The sequence below is a fragment of the Mobula hypostoma genome, chromosome 11 (assembly GCF_963921235.1).
Source record: "Mobula hypostoma chromosome 11, sMobHyp1.1, whole genome shotgun sequence".
NCBI classification, from domain to species: Eukaryota; Metazoa; Chordata; class Chondrichthyes; order Myliobatiformes; family Myliobatidae; genus Mobula; species Mobula hypostoma.
Window position 1 is genome coordinate 96,245,761 of NC_086107.1, and position 19,619 is coordinate 96,265,379.

General features: G+C 50.8%; 2 protein-coding genes across 2 annotated transcripts; both read right to left on the reverse strand.

Annotated features, from left to right (window-relative positions):
- Nucleotides 1-8,894: 8,894 nt before the first annotated feature.
- Nucleotides 8,895-13,642, reverse strand: LOC134353975 (zinc finger CCHC domain-containing protein 3-like). The gene is made up of 2 exons (XM_063062588.1): nt 13,507-13,642; nt 8,895-10,053 (listed from the first exon to the last, which is right to left on the reverse strand). The coding sequence occupies exon 2, from the start codon at nt 9,940-9,942 to the stop codon at nt 8,941-8,943; it is 1,002 nt and encodes a 333-aa protein (XP_062918658.1). The 5' UTR covers nt 9,943-10,053; nt 13,507-13,642; the 3' UTR covers nt 8,895-8,940.
- Nucleotides 13,643-14,052: 410 nt separating this feature from the next.
- On the reverse strand, nt 14,053-19,255 carry LOC134353973 (zinc finger CCHC domain-containing protein 3-like). The gene is made up of 2 exons (XM_063062587.1): nt 18,668-19,255; nt 14,053-15,213 (listed from the first exon to the last, which is right to left on the reverse strand). Exon 2 carries the CDS (start codon nt 15,100-15,102, stop codon nt 14,101-14,103), a length of 1,002 nt encoding a protein of 333 aa, XP_062918657.1. The 5' UTR covers nt 15,103-15,213; nt 18,668-19,255; the 3' UTR covers nt 14,053-14,100.
- Nucleotides 19,256-19,619: the final 364 nt, after the last annotated feature.

Genomic DNA, 19,619 nt, shown 5'->3' on the forward strand with positions numbered 1-19,619 from the left:
TTCTACTGCTGTGCGATGAAGGTTTTTTATAAGTCTAAGATTTTTGTTCTTTGTTTATTACTATAGTGATTATTCTATAACTTATATAGAATATTTATCTCCTGTGAATAACATCATTTGCCCTTCGTTAACCTTTTAACTTATCCTTTTTCGTTATTACTAATGATCCGATTCGACGGTCATTTGTAGTTATATGTTTCCTATTTTTGATTTTCGCATAATTAAAATGGCGACTTGTCTTTCATTTTCTATAATCTCCTTTTTTTTTGGGACGCCATGTTCTTATGCTTCTTCTTCCCATAATCCATTTTTCTTATGTTGGAAGTGATTTTTTATTTACTCGCTTATAATTAACTAATTATATGTACTGATACTGTTTTTTTAATTTCATATATTTTAGTAATTTTTACTATGTAGACTAATTTACAATACTGTTTATTTTTCACATATATTAGTCTTCGGGAGGTCACTTATTTAACATATATTTTTGGAGTTGCCCCCTGCAGAAATGGGGTTAAAGTTAGTATTAGTGCTTTTTTTCAGCCTTCTCTGGCTTAGTTTGGGGTTCTACTTGGGGTTGGGGGAGGGGGATGTCTTTTTCTTTTCTAATTTTTTCCATTGGGCTGATTCAGAACTACAAAGATGTCCGCAGTGTCGAGATTTCCGGTTCCTCTCTAATCATGCATTCCTCTTCCGATTTCATGAGTTCACATTATGGTTAACCCCTTACTTACCAAAGGGTTAATTTTTAGTTATGGCTCATACTATTAATTTTGTCTCTTGGAATACAAATGGTTTAAACCATCCAATAAAACGGAAAAAGATTTTCAAAATGTTCCAAAGACTGAATGCTCATATTATTTTTGCACAAGAGACTCATGTAAGGAAAGAGGACAATCAACACTTCTTTAAGTTTTGGAAGGGTTAACAATACCATTCAAATGCTCAAGCCAAAATTAAAGGCGTTTCAATTTTTATTGATCCCTCAATTACATTTATTCATCAAGACATTATTTCAGATCCTAACAGCAGATTTCTGTTAATTACTGGGGTACTTTTTAATAAAAAGGTTGCTATGGTTAATGTTTACGCTCCGAATGTGGATTATCCTGAATTCTTTAAACACTTACTCACTTCCTTTCCTAATTTAAACGAGTATATGTTGATAATGGGCGGTGATTTTAATTTATGTTTGAATCCCATGCTGGACAGATCCATAGGTAGTCCGGCTTTACCGAATAAGTCGGCTACTATTATTAACTCTTTTATGTTGGATTCTGGGATTTCAGAAATTTGGAGATTTCTACATCCAAATGATAAGGAATTCTCCTTTTTTTCACATGTACATCGTTCTTTTTCCCGTATTGATTATTTTTTGATTGACTCTCGTTTGATTCCATATGTAGTTGATTGTAATTATGACATTATTGCTATTTCAGATCATGCTCCAATGAAACTTTCCATTAAGCTAATGGATACCTTTTGTACTAGCAGACAATGGCGATTTAACCCTATTTTGCTTCAAGATCAGGACTTTGGCAAATTTGTAAAGGAGCAGATTGATTTCTTCTTTTCAACTAATACTACGGAAGAAGTTTCCAACGGAACTGTTTGGGACGCCTTTAAAGCTTATATCCGTGGTCAAATTATTTCCTATTCGGCTGGTTTGAAAAGACGTATTAACAATGAAATACTTCTGTTGGTTGATAAAATTAAAGAAGTCGATAAAAAATATGCTATTTCTCCCAGTAAGGAGCTGTACAAACACAGAGTTCAACTCCAATTGGAACATAGCTTATTATTAACATCCTTGACTGAAAATCAATTAATGAGAACTAGAAGTGATTTTTATATTCATAGCGATAAATCGGGTAAATTACTGGCTAAGCAACTGAAATTTGATTCGGCTAAACGTCAAATTACTAAGATTCGTAAACAGGATGATACTTTCACAGTTGATCATGTTGGGATAAACCAAACCTTTCAAGAATTTTATACCTCTTTATATCACTCTGATTTTCCTCATGATTCTAATTTCATGCATGATTTTTTAAGTAAATTGAGTTTTCCGAAACTATCACCCGAAGATTGCCTATCATTAGAAACTTCCATTTCAGAGGAAGAAATTATAACTGCAATCTCATCATTGAATTCCGGTAAAGCACCCGGTCCGGATGGGTTTACAGTGGAATTTTTTTTTTCCTCCATTCTTTCTTCTAAGTTGTCTAGAATATTAAAGGAAGCAATCAGCTTAGGTAAATTACCACAATCGTTTTAAGAAGCCTCTATTTCCTTAATTCTCAAAAAGAATAAAGATCCTACTGATTGTGCATCATACAGACCGATATCTCTTCTGAATGTAGACTCTAAAATTTTTTCAAAAATTCTAGCAACTAGACTGGAGAAGGTGTTACCTCAAATTATTTCCATGGATCAAACCGGATTTATTAAAAATCGTTATTCATCCTTTAATATTAGGAGGTTAATGAATATTGTTTATACCCCCTCATTTACTACCCCGGAATGTATTATCTCATTAGATGCCGAGAAAGCCTTTGACAGAGTTGAATGGCCTTATTTATTTAATGTTCTTGAGAAATTTAATTTTAATTTGACATTTATATCTTGCATTAAATTGTTATATTACTCCCCGGTAGCCTCGGTTTGTACAAATAATTATAGATCTCCTTTTTCCCCTCTTTTTCGTGGTACTAGGCAAGGTTGCCCTCTTAGTCCTTTACTATTTAATATTGCTCTTGAACCTTTAGCAATTGCTATTCGTGACTCGCCAAATATTGTTGGTATTACCCGTGGAAACGAAATACACAACTTATCATTATATGCAGATGATTTGTTGTTATACATCTCTAACCCGGAGAAGTCAATTCCTGCTATCCTAGATCTGTTAGCTCAATTTAGTAACTTCTCTGGTTACAAATTGAATCTTAGTAAGAGTGAATTATTCCCTTTAAATAAGCATGTACCTATTTATGGACGTTTACCATTTAAATTGGTTATTGGTTCACTTATATATTTAGGGATAACAATTACGAAAAAGTATAAAGATTTATTTAAAGCTAATTTTTTACCTTTAATTGATCAGATTAAACTTTTATTTACCAAATGGTCCCCAATCTCTCTGTCTTTGATTGGTCGGATTAATGCTATTAAGATGATCATTTTGCCTAAATTTTTGTATATATTCCAATCGGTTCCAATTTTTATCCCAAAATCTTTTTTTGATAATGTAGATTCAAAAATTTCCTCTTATATTTGGCAGAATAAAAATCCTAGGTTAGGTAAAAGGTATCTACAGAAATCTAAAAAGGAGGGGGGGCTCGCCCTCCCGAATTTTAGATTCTATTATTGGGCAATTAATATTCGATATTTAAAATTCTGGTTACAAGATTTGGACGCATCTTTAAACCCTCATTGGGTAAATCTTGAATCTAATTCATTACAAGGGTTCTCCTTGGGTTCAGTTTTAGGAACTTTACTTCCTTTTACTTCTTTTAAATCATATAAACAAATGAACAACCCAATAGTTAAGCATACTTTACGTATATGGTTTCAGTTCCGAAGATTTTTTGGGTTTAATCAATTTATTCCAGCAAGTCCTATTACATCAAATTTTCTTTTTCAACCTTCTACGATGGATCAAGCTTACTTTGATTGGAAAACCAAAGGTATAATATCTTTTCGCGATTTATTCTTGGATAACTGTTTTATGTCTTTTGATCAACTCTCTAATAAATATAACTTACCCAGATCTCACTTTTCTAGATATCTACAGATTAGAAACTTTTTAATTACTGTCTTTCCTAATTTTCCACATCCATATCCAATGGTCACTTTGGAAAAAAACTTAGATTTAAATCTCTCTCAGAAAAGTGTAGTAGCAATTATATATAATATAATTATGAATTTATGTCCTGATGCTTCTAATAAAATTAAAGCTGACTGGGAAAGAGAACTTGAGATTAATATACCGACTGAAAAATGGAAAAAATTCTTCAGTTGGTGAATTCATCCTCTGTATGTGCTAAGCACAGGTTGATACAGTTTAAAGTAGTGCACAGGCCTCATATGTCCAAAGATAAACTATCTCGTTACTACTCTTATATTAATCCAATATGTGACAGATGCCATTCCGAGATAGCTTCTTTAACCCACATGTTTTGGTCATGTCCCTTGTTGGAGAAATATTGGAAAGATATTTTTGATATTATTTCAACGGTCCTAAATATAGACTTACAACCTCATCCAATTACTGCTATCTTTGGACTACCAATGATAGACTTAAATAATTTAACCTCTTTATCACGAAGGATGATTGCATTTCTTACTTTAATAGCTAGAAGGTCCATTTTGTTGAATTGGAAATAGATCAACCCTCCTATTGTATTTCATTGGTTTTCACAAACTATGGTATGTTTGAATTTGGAGAAAATTAGAAGTGCAGTTTATGACCCTTATATTAAGTTTGAAAAAACTTGGAGGCCATTCATTCAGCATTTTCATTTGATGTAATTTGATCATTTCCAAACTTGTTTTATCTCCCTGTACTGTTGTTGGAGGGGATTGGAGTCGTCGACACTAAGGTTTTCTTCTTTTCCATTTTTAAGTTGTTTGCCCAAGTCTTTTAGGTTAGTTGATTAATTTTGTTTTTCTTTGGGGATGGGTTTTTTTTGTTTTGTTTTTTTTTTCTTTTTCATTTTTTTTTCCAGTTTTTTTATTTTGTATTATCCGGGGTTAGTTCTACATGTTTGGGAGCTTTGTTAATTTCCACTACTTGGTTTTGCAATTAATTTTTTTAAGTGTAACATTACATCTCCTTCTATTTGTATTACGGCTATGTTCTGTTTCTGTATTTTGAAATTAATAAAAAGATTGAAAAAGAAAGAACAGATTTTTTATTTCAAAATATACTTTATTCAAAAATAAATATATACAATAAACCATTCAATAACTTTTCATCCTTTACATACGTTTCCATTATACTTGGTACATATCCGTATTTATAGCCACCCACGTGGCACTCCAGTAGTTCAGCTTACCATATCATTGTTGAGGGGTATACTCCCCGCCCACCGACCCCTCACACTCCCACGGGTGGAGAAACCTATACTGTGGTCCTTCCCCACCGGGCCCTTGCGGTGGCTGCACCGAGTTTCAGTGCGTCCCTCAGCACATTCTCCTGCAGCCGAGAATGTGCCAGTCGGCAGCATTCTCCCACGGACATCTCCATGTGCTGATAGATCATCAAGTTTCGGGCCGACCAAAGAGCGTCTTTCGCCGAGTTGATGATCTGCCAGCAGCACCGGATGTTGGTCTCCGTGTGCGTCCCCAGGAACAGCCCGTAGATCAGAGAGTCCTCTGTTACGCAGCTGCGGGGGATAAAACGTGACACAAGCCTGTCCATCCTCCTCCACACCCTCTTTGCGAACTGGCAGTGTGCAAAGAGGTGGGTCACAGACTCTTCCTCACTGTAGTCCTCCTGTGGGCAGTGGGGTGCGGAGACGATGTTCCGGGCGTACAGGAGGGCTCTGACTGGGAGGGCCCCTCTCACCGCCAGCCAGGCGAGGTCTTGGTGCCTGTTGATGAGATCTGGCAATGAGGCATTTTGCCAGATGAACTGGACGGTCTGCTCAGGGAACCACCTCACTGTGTCCATCACCTCCTTCTCCTGCAGTCCCTGCAGGACATTACGTGCTGACCACTGCCTGATGGCCCTGGGGTCAAAGGCGTTCTCCTGGAAGAACTTTGCTACGTAGGACAGGTATACTGGCAACGACCAGCTGACTGGGGTGTTGCGTGGGAGTGGGGCCAGACCCATCCTTGGTAGCCAGGGCGACAGGTAGATCCTGGGCACATAGTGGTACTTGGTGCCCACATACCTGGGTTCTACACACAACCTGATGCAGCCACATACGAAGCTGGCCATCAGGGTGAGGGCGACATTGGGGACGTTCTTGCCCCCGTTGTCCAACGACTTGTGCATGACGGTCCGTCTCACCTGCTCCATCTTGGATCCCCAGACGAATCTGAAGACAGCCCGGGTGATTTCCGAGCTGTAGGAGCAGGGGACAGGCCAGACCTGCGCCAAGTACAGCAGCCCTGAGAGCACCTCACACCTGATGACCAGGTTCTTGCCCGTTATCGACAGGGAGCGCCCTCCCCACAGTCCCAGTTTTTGTTTCACCTTGGCAGTCCACTCCTGCCAGTTCTTGTTGCACGCCTCAGCCCCTCCGAACCAGATCCCCAACACCTTCACGTGGTCAGACCTGATGGTGAAGGGGACGCTGGATCGGTCGGGCCAGTTGCCGAAGAGCATGGCTTCGCTCTTCGTGCGGTTGACCCTGGCCCCCGACGCTAGCTCGAACTGTTCGCAGGTGCCAATCAACCTGCGAACTGACCTCGGATCAGAGCAGAAGACGGTGACGTCGTCCATATACAGGGAAGTTTTCACTTGGGTCCCTCCACTGCCTGGCAGCGTCACCCCTCTTATGCCCTCATCCCTCCTGATGGCTTCCGCAAAGGGTTCTATGCAGCAGACAAACAAGACAGGGGAGAGGGGACAGCCCTGTCTGACTCCCGACCTGATGGGGAAACTGTCTGTTTCCCACCCGTTGACCTGGACTGCACTACGGATGTCTGTGTAGAGCAGTCTAATCCAATTCTGGATTCCTTCCCCAAATCCCATTTTGGAGAGCACGTCCGCCATGTACGTGTGCGATATCCTGTCGAAGGCTTTCTCCTGGTCCAAGCTCACCAGGCAGGCGTTCACCCCCCTGTCCTGCACGTAGGCGATGGTGTCCCTCAGCAGTGCGAGGCTGCCTGAGATCTTCCTGTCCGGTACAGCACAGGTTTGGTCCGGGTGAATCACCTGTCCCAGAGCAGACTTGACCCTGTTGGTGATAGCCTTGGACAGGATCTTGTAGTCCAGATTCAGGAGAGAGATGGGTCTCCAATTTCTAATGTCCTCCCTTTCCCCCTTCTGCTTGTAAATGAGGGTGATGATGCCCTTCCTCATGGACTCTGACATACTGCCGGCCAGAAGCATAGCATTGTACACTTCCAGCAGGTCTGGGCCTATCCAGTTCCACAGAGCCGAGTACAACTCAGCCGATAAGCCGTCGCTTCCGGGAGTCCTACCCGACCCAAAGGAACGGATGGAGCCTGTCAGCTCGTCCAGGGTCAGTGGCTGATCCAGACTCTCCCGTTTGCCGTCATCTAAGACCTGCGTGATAGACGACAGGAAGTTGTGGGAGGCTGTGGATTCTGTGGCCTTTTCGTCGTACAGACCGGCATAGAAGGACCTGCAGATCCTCAGAATGTCGGTCTGCGAGGATGTGACTGAGCCATCCTCTTCCTTAAGGTTGTGGATCACAGAGCTCCCCCTGTGCACCTTTTGGAAGAAGAAGCGTGAGCACGTCTCGTCCTGCTCCACGATTTGGACCCTTGATCGGAAGATGATCTTGGAGGATTCGGGGGGAGGTGCTGGGCTTGCCGGCCCTTCACCTCTCGCAATTCCTCCCTGACATCCACCCGCTCCGACTGCAGAAGGAGAAGTTGCTGCAACTCTGTCTGTAGTTTACGCAGTTTCCTCTGCTCCTGCCTTGCTTTCCGGATACCCTTGCAGATGAAGAACCTCCTAATGTTCTCCTTGGTGGCTTCCCACCAGTGAACCGGGGAATCAAAGAAGGCTTTCAAGGTTCTCCAACCTATGGACTCTCTCTCTGTTCCTCGATGTTCTCTGGTTTCAGCAGCTATACGTTCAGCTTCCAAGTCCCCCTGCCTGCCTTCTGGTCCTCCCATAAGTGACAGGTGGCTCTCAGAAGGCAGTGGTCAGAGAAGAACACCGGCGTGACGTCGGTGGACCTGACCGTGAGGGACTCAAACAGGAAGAGGAAGTCGATCCGGGTGCGGGCTGAGCCGTCCGATCGTGTCCAGGTGGCTTGTGGCTGTGCTCCACCTGTTGGGGTGCCACAGGCGTCGCGCAGCTTGGCTGTCTTTACTATTTCCCTCAGGAGTCTGGAGGTACTGTCCAGCCTGCCGGGTCCTCCAGCCGCATCAATGGTGCAGTTGAAGTCTCCGGCCAGAACGACCGGCTGGAGCGTCACCAGCAGCTGTGGGAGCTGCTCAAAGACGGCCAGCCGCTCGCTCCACACGGGGGAGGCGTACACATTGACCAGCCGGAGCGGAGTGCCCCGGTATTTGACGTCTGCTACCAGGAGGCGCCCCGCAACCACCTCTTTAACTTGGGTGATTGAGAAGTTGCCTCCCCGCAGCAGAATCCCCAGCCGGAAGCGCGACAATCGTTGCCCCCCGACCACACCGACAAACCTTTTTTCCACCACCGTGCCCACCTCCGGTAGTTACGGAGGTGTGGTAGTCTGCACTCCTGGAGGAAGGTCACGTCGGCTTTTACAGTGCCCAGGGACTGGAGCGTGCTGACGCATCGCCTGGTACTCTTCAAACTTTGCACGTTGCAGCACGCCAATTTAAGGTCTGCCGTCTTTGTAAGTCCTTTATTTCGGCTGCTCTCCGTCCTCTTCCTTCCAGTCCTGAGCCTTCCTTCCCACCGCCTTTGTGAAGTTTTCCACCTCCTGTGGGCTCAGGTACTGCTGGTAGTACTCCCCCGGGTGTGGCAGTTCTGGTTCTGACTTCCTGGGCTGCTTCCACTTCAGGCTGCTGTATGCCAGCCGTGGCTCTGCTCCGGGATTCCTGGAGCTGTGTGTCTCTGCTGCTCTCCGCCTCCTGTACCTGGGGGGTGGCCAGCAGACTTTCTCCCCTCTCTCTCCTCCCCTCCGCCTGTTCTGCCAGCCGCTTCTTCCGCCGGGGCTGCTGGCCTCCCCCAACTCCTTCCTCCTCTGAAGAGGACAGGGTACCAGAGGCTGTGTGGTTCCTTGCCCTTTTCTTGTAATCCTCTGCCTTCTGTCACTTGGCCGCGGCCTTTTGGGTCTTTTTACGTTTCACGACCTTCCATTCAGTTTCCACCTCAGCTCTCCCCTCCTCCATGGACTCCTGCTTGTCGTTTGCCTGGTCCTGGGGGGTCTGCAGCGGGGTGGCAGGTCTTGGGGTGCTTGCACCTTCCTCCCTGGTTTCATCGTCCGTCCTGTCGGGTGCCTCGTCTGCAGCGCTGGCGGGTACGTCCGAAACTGCCTGGGCCCTTTCAGTGCCAGCACCTTCCCTGGTCGCCTGTGCGTAGGTGCCCCCATGCCTCGGGTAGTCTCTGTACAGGTTGCCAGCCTGTCCGCAAAGGTTGCAGGACTTGGCCTGCGTGCAGTCTTTGGTCAGGTGGCCTTCAGTTTTACAGTTCTTGCACATCAACACCCTGCAGTGGGCTGCGATGTGCCCTGCCTTGCCGCAGTTTCGGCACACCCTGGATTGCCCCGCGTACACCGTGTACCCTCCGTTCCCTCTGATGGCGAAGACGGAGGGGGGCTGGATGATGCCGCCGTTGGAATCCAACCTCAGCTTCACCTTGACCTGCTGTTTGCTGGTCCAGATTCCCAGTCCGTCCTTCACGTCCGCTGGTGTTCCTACGCTCTCCACATACCGAGCGAGGAATGTAAGGACGTCCACCACTGGCACGTACAGGTTGAACATCTGGAGCATGATTGTCCGTTCCTGCTGGGTTGCCGTTGTAAAGAGGGCCTGTGCTTTCAGCAGAGACAGCGGCGCCTCTGTCCCCTTCAGCTGAAGCTGCTGATACAGCTTCTGCCACCCTGCAGCCTGCCGGAAAGTGACATCGAAGAAACCTGCGAAATCCTGGACACAGTAGATGACGTTGGGCATAAATCCACAGCGTTCCATCAAGACCTTCCGGATGACGGTCTCTCGGGTGATGCTGGTGCCCCCGTTCCGGTCTCGCACTGTCAGCCTGACAGTGTTCTTGATATCCGGGCCTCGAGCCGATGCACTGCTCGCTGCTGCCATCTTCTTCTTCCTCACTGCTGTCGTCGCTGGTATGGGGTGTTAGATTGGAGGCCAATCAGCATTAGCATCCACCCCTGCGTCAGCACGAACTCTTCTCCTCCGCCTTCTGGTCTGATAAGAACAGATTTTTTAAAATTTCAAAATATACTTTATTCAAAAATAAATATATACCATAAACCATTCAATAACTTTTCATCCTCTACATACGTTTCCATTATAGTCAATACATATCTGTATTTATAGCCACCCACGTGGCACTCCAGTAGTTCAGCTTACCATATCATTGTTGAGGGGTATACTCTCCGCCCTCCGACCCCTCCCACTCCCACGGGTGGAGAAACCTATACCGTGGTCCTTCCCCACCGTCCCTTGCGGTGGCTGCACCGAGTTTCAGTGCGTCCCTTAGCACGTACTCCTGCAGCCGAGAATGTGCCAGTCGGCAGCATTCTCCCACAGACATCTCCATGTGCTGGTAGATCATCAAGTTTCGGGCCGACCAAAGAGCGTCTTTCACCGAGTTAATGATCTGCCAGCAGCACCGGATGTTTGTCTCTGTGTGTGTCCCCAGGAACAGCCCGTAGATCAGAGAGTCCTCTGTTACACAGCTGCTGGGGATGAAACGTGACACTAGCCCGTCCATCCTCCTCCACACCCTCTTTGCGAACTGGCAGTGTGCAAAGAGGTGGGTCACAGACTCCTACTCACTGCAGTCCTCCCGTGGGCAGTGGGGTGCGGAGACGACGTTCCGGGCGTACAGGATGGCTCTGAGTGGGAAGGCCCATCTCACTGCCAGCCAGGCGAGGTCTTGGTGCCTGTTGGTGAGATCTGGTGATGAGGCATTTTGCCAGATGAACTGGACAGTCTGCTCAGGAAACCACCCCACTGCGTCCATCAGGTCCTCCTCCTGCAATGCCTGCAGGACATTAAGTGCCGACCACTGCCTGATGGCCCCGTGGTCAAAGGCGTTCTCCTGGAAGAACTTTGCTACGTAGGGCAGGTATGCCGGCAACGACCAGCTGACTGGGGTGTTGCACGGGAGTGGGGCCAGACCCATCTTTCGTAGCCAGGGCGACAGGTAGAACCTGGGCACATAGTGGTACTTGATGCCCACATACCTGGGTTCTCCACACAACCTGATGCAGCCACTTATGAAGCTGGCTATCAGGGTGAGGGCGACATTGGGGACGTTCTTGCCCCCGTTGTCCAGGGACTTCTGCATGACGGTCCGTCTCACCCGCTCCATCTTGGATCTCCAGACGAATCTGAAGGGAGCCCCGGTGATTTCCGAGCTGTAGGAGCGGGGGACAGGCCAGACCTGTGCCAAGTACAGCAGCCCTGAGAGCACCTCACACCTGATGACCAGGTTCTTGCCCGTTATTGACAGGGGGCGCCCTCCCCACAGTCCCAGTTTCTGTATTAACTTGGCAGTCCGTTACTGCCAGTTCTTGTTGATCGCCTCAGCCCCTCCGAACCAGATCCCCAACACCTTCACGTGGTCAGACCTGATGGTGAAGGGGACGCTGGATCGGTTGGGCCAGTTGCCGAAGAGCATGGCTTCGCTCTTCGTGCAGTTGACCCTGGCCCCCGACGCCAGCTCGAACTGTTCACAGGTGCCAATCAACCTGCGAACTGACCTCGGATCAGAGCAGAAGACGGTGACGTTGTCCATGTACAGGGAGGTTTTCACTTGGGTCCCTCCACTGCCTGGCAGCATCACCCCTCTTATGCCCTCATCCTTCCTGGTGTTTTCCGCAAAGGGTTCGATGCAGCAGACAAACAAGACAGGGGAGAGGGGACAGCCCTGACTGACTCCCGACCTGATGGAGAAGCTGTCTGTTTCCCATCCATTGACCTGGACTGCACTACGGATGTCTGTGTAGAGCAGTCTAATCCAATTCTGGATTCCCTTCCCTAATCCCATTTTGGAAAGCACATCCGCCATGTACGTGTGCGATATCCTGTCGAAGGCTTTCTCCTGGTCCAAGCTCACCAGGCAGGCGTTCACCCCCCTGTCCTGCACGTAGGCGATGGTGTCCCTCAGCAGTGCGAGGCTGCCTGAGATCTTCCTGTCCGGTACAGCACAGGTTTGGTCCGGGTGAATCACCTGTCCCAGAGCAGACTTGACCCTGTTGGTGATAGCCTTGGACAGGATCTTGTAGTCCAGATTCAGGAGAGAGATGGGTCTCCAATTTCTAATGTCCTCCCTTTCCCCCTTCTGCTTGTAAATGAGGGTGATGATGCCCTTCCTCATGGACTCTGACATACTGCCGGCCAGAAGCATAGCATTGTACACTTCCAGCAGGTCTGGGCCTATCCAGTTCCACAGAGCCGAGTACAACTCAGCCGATAAGTCGTCGCTTCCGGGAGTCCTACCCGACCCAAAGGAACGGATGGAGCCTGTCAGCTCGTCCAGGGTCAGTGGCTGATCCAGACTCTCCCGTTTGCCGTCATCTAAGACCTGCGTGATAGACGACAGGAAGTTGCGGGAGGCTGTGGATTCTGTGGCCTTTTCGTCGTACAGACCGGCATAGAAGGACCTGCAGATCCTCAGAATGTCGGTCTGCGAGGATGTGACTGAGCCATCCTCTTCCTTAAGGTTGTGGATCACAGAGCTCCCCCTGTGCACCTTTTGGAAGAAGAAGCGTGAGCACGTCTCGTCCTGCTCCACGATTTGGACCCTTGATCGGAAGATGATCTTGGAGGATTCGGGGGGAGGTGCTGGGCTTGCCGGCCCTTCACCTCTCGCAATTCCTCCCTGACATCCACCCGCTCCGACTGCAGAAGGAGAAGTTGCTGCAACTCTGTCTGTAGTTTACGCAGTTTCCTCTGCTCCTGCCTTGCTTTCCGGATACCCTTGCAGATGAAGAACCTCCTAATGTTCTCCTTGGTGGCTTCCCACCAGTGAACCGGGGAATCAAAGAAGGCTTTCAAGGTTCTCCAACCTATGGACTCTCTCTCTGTTCCTCGATGTTCTCTGGTTTCAGCAGCTATACGTTCAGCTTCCAAGTCCCCCTGCCTGCCTTCTGGTCCTCCCATAAGTGACAGGTGGCTCTCAGAAGGCAGAGGTCAGAGAAGAACACCGGCGTGACGTCGGTGGACCTGACCGTGAGGGACTCAAACAGGAAGAGGAAGTCGATCCGGGTGCGGGCTGAGCCGTCCGATCGTGTCCACGTGGCTTGTGGCTGTGCTCCACCTGTTGGGGTGCCACAGGCGTCGCGCAGCTTGGCTGTCTTTACTATTTCCCTCAGGAGTCTGGAGGTACTGTCCAGCCTGCCGGGTCCTCCAGCCGCATCAATGGTGCAGTTGAAGTCTCCGGCCAGAACGACCGGCTGGAGCGTCACCAGCAGCTGTGGGAGCTGCTCAAAGACGGCCAGCCGCTCGCTCCACACGGGGGAGGCGTACACATTGACCAGCCGGAGCGGAGTGCCCCGGTATTTGACGTCTGCTACCAGGAGGCGCCCCGCAACCACCTCTTTAACTTGGGTGATTGAGAAGTTGCCTCCCCGCAGCAGAATCCCCAGCCGGAAGCGCGACAATCGTTGCCCCCCGACCACACCGACAAACCTTTTTTCCACCACCGTGCCCACCTCCGGGAGTTACGGAGGTGTGGTAGTCTGCACTCCTGGAGGAAGGTCACGTCGGCTTTTACAGTGCCCAGGGACTGGAGCGTGCTGACGCATCGCCTGGTACTCTTCAAACTTTGCACGTTGCAGCACGCCAATTTAAGGTCTGCCGTCTTTGTAAGTCCTTTATTTCGGCTGCTCTCCGTCCTCTTCCTTCCAGTCCTGAGCCTTCCTTCCCACCGCCTTTGTGAAGTTTTCCACCTCCTGTGGGCTCAGGTACTGCTGGTAGTACTCCCCCGGGTGTGGCAGTTCTGGTTCTGACTTCCTGGGCTGCTTCCACTTCAGGCTGCTGTATGCCAGCCGTGGCTCTGCTCCGGGATTCCTGGAGCTGTGTGTCTCTGCTGCTCTCCGCCTCCTGTACCTGGGGGGTGGCCAGCAGACTTTCTCCCCTCTCTCTCCTCCCCTCCGCCTGTTCTGCCAGCCGCTTCTTCCGCCGGGGCTGCTGGCCTCCCCCAACTCCTTCCTCCTCTGAAGAGGACAGGGTACCAGAGGCTGTGTGGTTCCCTGCCCTTTTCTTGTAATCCTCTGCCTTCTGTCACTTGGCCGCGGCCTTTTGGGTCTTTTTACGTTTCACGACCTTCCATTCAGTTTCCACCTCAGCTCTCCCCTCCTCCATGGACTCCTGCTTGTCGTTTGCCTGGTCCTGGGGGGTCTGCAGCGGGGTGGCAGGTCTTGGGGTGCTTGCACCTTCCTCCCTGGTTTCATCGTCCGTCCTGTCGGGTGCCTCGTCTGCAGCGCTGGCGGGTACGTCCGAAACTGCCTGGGCCCTTTCAGTGCCAGCACCTTCCCTGGTCGCCTGTGCGTAGGTGCCCCCATGCCTCGGGTAGTCTCTGTACAGGTTGCCAGCCTGTCCGCAAAGGTTGCAGGACTTGGCCTGCGTGCAGTCTTTGGTCAGGTGGCCTTCAGTTTTACAGTTCTTGCACATCAACACCCTGCAGTGGGCTGCGATGTGCCCTGCCTTGCCGCAGTTTCGGCACACCCTGGATTGCCCCGCGTACACCGTGTACCCTCGGTTCCCTCTGATGGCGAAGACGGAGGGGGGCTGGATGATGCCGCCGTTGGAATCCAACCTCAGCTTCACCTTGACCTGCTGTTTGCTGGTCCAGATTCCCAGTCCGTCCTTCACGTCCGCTGGTGTTCCTACGCTCTCCACATACCGAGCGAGGAATGTAAGGACGTCCACCACTGGCACGTACAGGTTGAACATCTGGAGCATGATTGTCCGTTCCTGCTGGGTTGCCGTTGTAAAGAGGGCCTGTGCTTTCAGCAGAGACAGCGGCGCCTCTGTCCCCTTCAGCTGAAGCTGCTGATACAGCTTCTGCCACCCTGCAGCCTGCCGGAAAGTGACATCGAAGAAACCTGCGAAATCCTGGACACAGTAGATGACGTTGGGCATAAATCCACAGCGTTCCATCAAGACCTTCCGGATGACGGTCTCTCGGGTGATGCTGGTGCCCCCGTTCCGGTCTCGCACTGTCAGCCTGACAGTGTTCTTGATACCCGGGCCTCGAGCCGATGCACTGCTCGCTGCTGCCATCTTCTTCTTCCTCACTGCTGTCGTCGCTGGTATGGGGTGTTAGAATGGAGACCAATCAGCATTAGCATCCACCCCTGCGTCAGCACGAACTCTTCTCCTCCGCCTTCTGGTCTGATAAGAACAGATTTTTTAAAATTTCAAAATATACTTTATTCAAAAATAAATATATACCATAAACCATTCAATAACTTTTCATCCTCTACATACGTTTCCATTATAGTCAATACATATCCGTATTTATAGCCACCCACGTGGCACTCCAGTAGTTCAGCTTACCGTATCATTGTTGAGGGGTATAGTCTCCGCCCTCCGACCCCTCCCACTCCCACGGGTGGAGAAACCTATACTGTAGTCCTTCCCCACCGGGCCCTTGCGGTGGCTGCACCGAGTTTCAGTGCGTCCCTCAGCACGTACTCCTGCAGCCGAGAATGTGCCAGTCGGCAGCATTCTCCCACGGACATCTCCATGTGCTGGTAGATCATCAAGTTTCGGGCCGACCAAAGAGCGTCTTTCACCGAGTTAATGATCTGCCAGCAGCACCGGATGTTTGTCTCTGTGTGCGTCCCCGGGAACAGCCCGTAGATCAGAGAGTCCTCTGTTACACAGCTGCTGGGGATGAAACGTGATACTAGCCCGTCCATCCTCCTCCACACCCTCTTTGCGAACTGGCAGTGTGCAAAGAGGTGGGTCACAGACTCCTACTCACTGCAGTCCTCCCGTGGGCAGTGGGGTGCGGAGACGACGTTCCGGGCGTACAGGATGGCTCTGACTGGGAAGGCCCCTCTCACCGCCAGCCAGGCGAGGTCTTGGTGCCTGTTGGTTAGATCTGGCGATGAGGCATTTTGCCAGATGAACTGGACAGTCTGCTCAGGAAACCACCCCACTGCGTCCATCAAGTCCTTCTCCTGCAATGCCTGCAGGACATTAAGTGCCGACCACTGCCTGATTGCCCTGTGGTCAAAGGCGTTCTCCTGGAAGAACTTTGCTACGTAGGGCAGGTATGCCGGCAACGACCAGCTGACTGGGGTGTTGCACGGGAGTGGGGCCAGACCCATCCTTCGTAGCCAGGGCGACAGGTAGAACCTGGGCACATAGTGGTACTTGATGCCCACATACCTGGGTTCTCCACACAACCTGATGCAGCCACTTATGAAGCTGGCTATCAGGGTGAGGGCGACATTGGGGACGTTCTTGCCCCCGTTGTCCAGGGACTTCTGCATGACGGTCCGTCTCACCCGCTCCATCTTGGATCTCCAGACGAATCTGAAGGGAGCCCCGGTGATTTCCGAGCTGTAGGAGCGGGGGACAGGCCAGACCTGTGCCAAGTACAGCAGCCCTGAGAGCACCTCACACCTGATGACCAGGTTCTTGCCCGTTATTGACAGGGGGCGCCCTCCCCACAGTCCCAGTTTCTGTATTAACTTGGCAGTCCGTTACTGCCAGTTCTTGTTGATCGCCTCAGCCCCTCCGAACCAGATCCCCAACACCTTCACGTGGTCAGACCTGATGGTGAAGGGGACGCTGGATCGGTTGGGCCAGTTGCCGAAGAGCATGGCTTCGCTCTTCGTGCAGTTGACCCTGGCCCCCGACGCCAGCTCGAACTGTTCACAGGTGCCAATCAACCTGCGAACTGACCTCGGATCAGAGCAGAAGACGGTGACGTTGTCCATGTACAGGGAGGTTTTCACTTGGGTCCCTCCACTGCCTGGCAGCATCACCCCTCTTATGCCCTCATCCTTCCTGGTGTTTTCCACAAAGGGTTCGATGCAGCAGACAAACAAGACAGGGGAGAGGGGACAGCCCTGACTGACTCCCGACCTGATGGAGAAGCTGTCTGTTTCCCATCCATTGACCTGGACTGCACTACGGATGTCTGTGTAGAGCAGTCTAATCCAATTCTGGATTCCCTTCCCTAATCCCATTTTGGAAAGCACATCCGCCATGTACGTGTGCGATATCCTGTCGAAGGCTTTCTCCTGGTCCAAGCTCACCAGGCAGGCGTTCACCCCCCTGTCCTGCACGTAGGCGATGGTGTCCCTCAGCAGTGCGAGGCTGCCTGAGATCTTCCTGTCCGGTACAGCACAGGTTTGGTCCGGGTGAATCACCTGTCCCAGAGCAGACTTGACCCTGTTGGTGATAGCCTTGGACAGGATCTTGTAGTCCAGATTCAGGAGAGAGATGGGTCTCCAATTTCTAATGTCCTCCCTTTCCCCCTTCTGCTTGTAAATGAGGGTGATGATGCCCTTCCTCATGGACTCTGACATACTGCCGGCCAGAAGCATAGCGTTGTACACTTCCAGCAGGTCTGGGCCTATCCAGTTCCACAGAGCCGAGTACAACTCAGCCGATAAGCCGTCGCTTCCGGGAGTCCTACCCGACCCAAAGGAACGGATGGAGCCTGTCAGCTCGTCCAGGGTCAGTGGCTGATCCAGACTCTCCCGTTTGCCGTCATCTAAGACCTGCGTGATAGACGACAGGAAGTTGCGGGAGGCTGTGGATTCTGTGGCCTTTTCGTCGTACAGACCGGCATAGAAGGACCTGCAGATCCTCAGAATGTCGGTCTGCGAGGATGTGACTGAGCCATCCTCTTCCTTAAGGTTGTGGATCACAGAGCTCCCCCTGTGCACCTTTTGGAAGAAGAAGCGTGAGCACGTCTCGTCCTGCTCCACGATTTGGACCCTTGATCGGAAGATGATCTTGGAGGATTCGGGGGGAGGTGCTGGGCTTGCCGGCCCTTCACCTCTTGCAATTCCTCCCTGACATCCACCCGCTCCGACTGCAGAAGGAGAAGTTGCTGCAACTCTGTCTGTAGTTTACGCAGTTTCCTCTGCTCCTGCCTTGCTTTCCGGATACCCTTGCAGATGAAGAACCTCCTAATGTTCTCCTTGGTGGCTTCCCACCAGTGAACCGGGGAATCAAAGAAGGCTTTCAAGGTTCTCCAACCTATGGACTCTCTCTCTGTTCCTCGATGTTCTCTGGTTTCAGCAGCTATACGTTCAGCTTCCAAGTCCCCCTGCCTGCCTTCTGGTCCTCCCATAAGTGACAGGTGGCTCTCAGAAGGCAGTGGTCAGAGAAGAACACCGGCGTGACGTCGGTGGACCTGACCGTGAGGGACTCAAACAGGAAGAGGAAGTCGATCCGGGTGCGGGCTGAGCCGTCCGATCGTGTCCAGGTGGCTTGTGGCTGTGCTCCACCTGTTGGGGTGCCACAGGCGTCGCGCAGCTTGGCTGTCTTTACTATTTCCCTCAGGAGTCTGGAGGTACTGTCCAGCCTGCCGGGTCCTCCAGCCGCATCAATGGTGCAGTTGAAGTCTCCGGCCAGAACGACCGGCTGGAGCGTCACCAGCAGCAGTGGGAGCTGCTCAAAGACGGCCAGCCGCTCGCTCCACACGGGGGAGGCGTACACATTGACCAGCCGGAGCGGAGTGCCCCGGTATTTGACGTCTGCTACCAGGAGGCGCCCCGCAACCACCTCTTTAACTTGGGTGATTGAGAAGTTGCCTCCCCGCAGCAGAATCCCCAGCCGGAAGCGCGACAATCGTTGCCCCCCGACCACACCGACAAACCTTTTTTCCACCACCGTGCCCACCTCCGGTAGTTACGGAGGTGTGGTAGTCTGCACTCCTGGAGGAAGGTCACGTCGGCTTTTACAGTGCCCAGGGACTGGAGCGTGCTGACGCATCGCCTGGTACTCTTCAAACTTTGCACGTTGCAGCACGCCAATTTAAGGTCTGCCATCTTTGTAAGTCCTTTATTTCGGCTGCTCTCCGTCCTCTTCCTTCCAGTCCTGAGCCTTCCTTCCCACCGCCTTTGTGAAGTTTTCCACCTCCTGTGGGCTCAGGTACTGCTGGTAGTACTCCCCCGGGTGTGGCAGTTCTGGTTCTGACTTCCTGGGCTGCATCCACTTCAGGCTGCTGTATGCCAGCCGTGGCTCTGCTCCGGGATTCCTGGAGCTGTGTGTCTCTGCTGCTCTCCGCCTCCTGTACCTGGGGGGTGGCCAGCAGACTTTCTCCCCTCTCTCTCCTCCCCTCCGCCTGTTCTGGCAGCCGCTTCTTCCGCCGGGGCTGCTGGCCTCCCCCAACTCCTTCCTCCTCTGAAGAGGACAGGGTACCAGAGGCTGTGTGGTTCCCTGCCCTTTTCTTGTAATCCTCTGCCTTCTGTCACTTGGCCGCGGCCTTTTGGGTCTTTTTACGTTTCACGACCTTCCATTCAGTTTCCACCTCAGCTCTCCCCTCCTCCATGGACTCCTGCTTGTCGTTTGCCTGGTCCTGGGGGGTCTGCAGCGGGGTGGCAGGTCTTGGGGTGCTTGCACCTTCCTCCCTGGTTTCATCGTCCGTCCTGTCGGGTGCCTCGTCTGCAGCGCTGGCGGGTACGTCCGAAACTGCCTGGGCCCTTTCAGTGCCAGCACCTTCCCTGGTCGCCTGTGCGTAGGTGCCCCCATGCCTCGGGTAGTCTCTGTACAGGTTGCCAGCCTGTCCGCAAAGGTTGCAGGACTTGGCCTGCGTGCAGTCTTTGGTC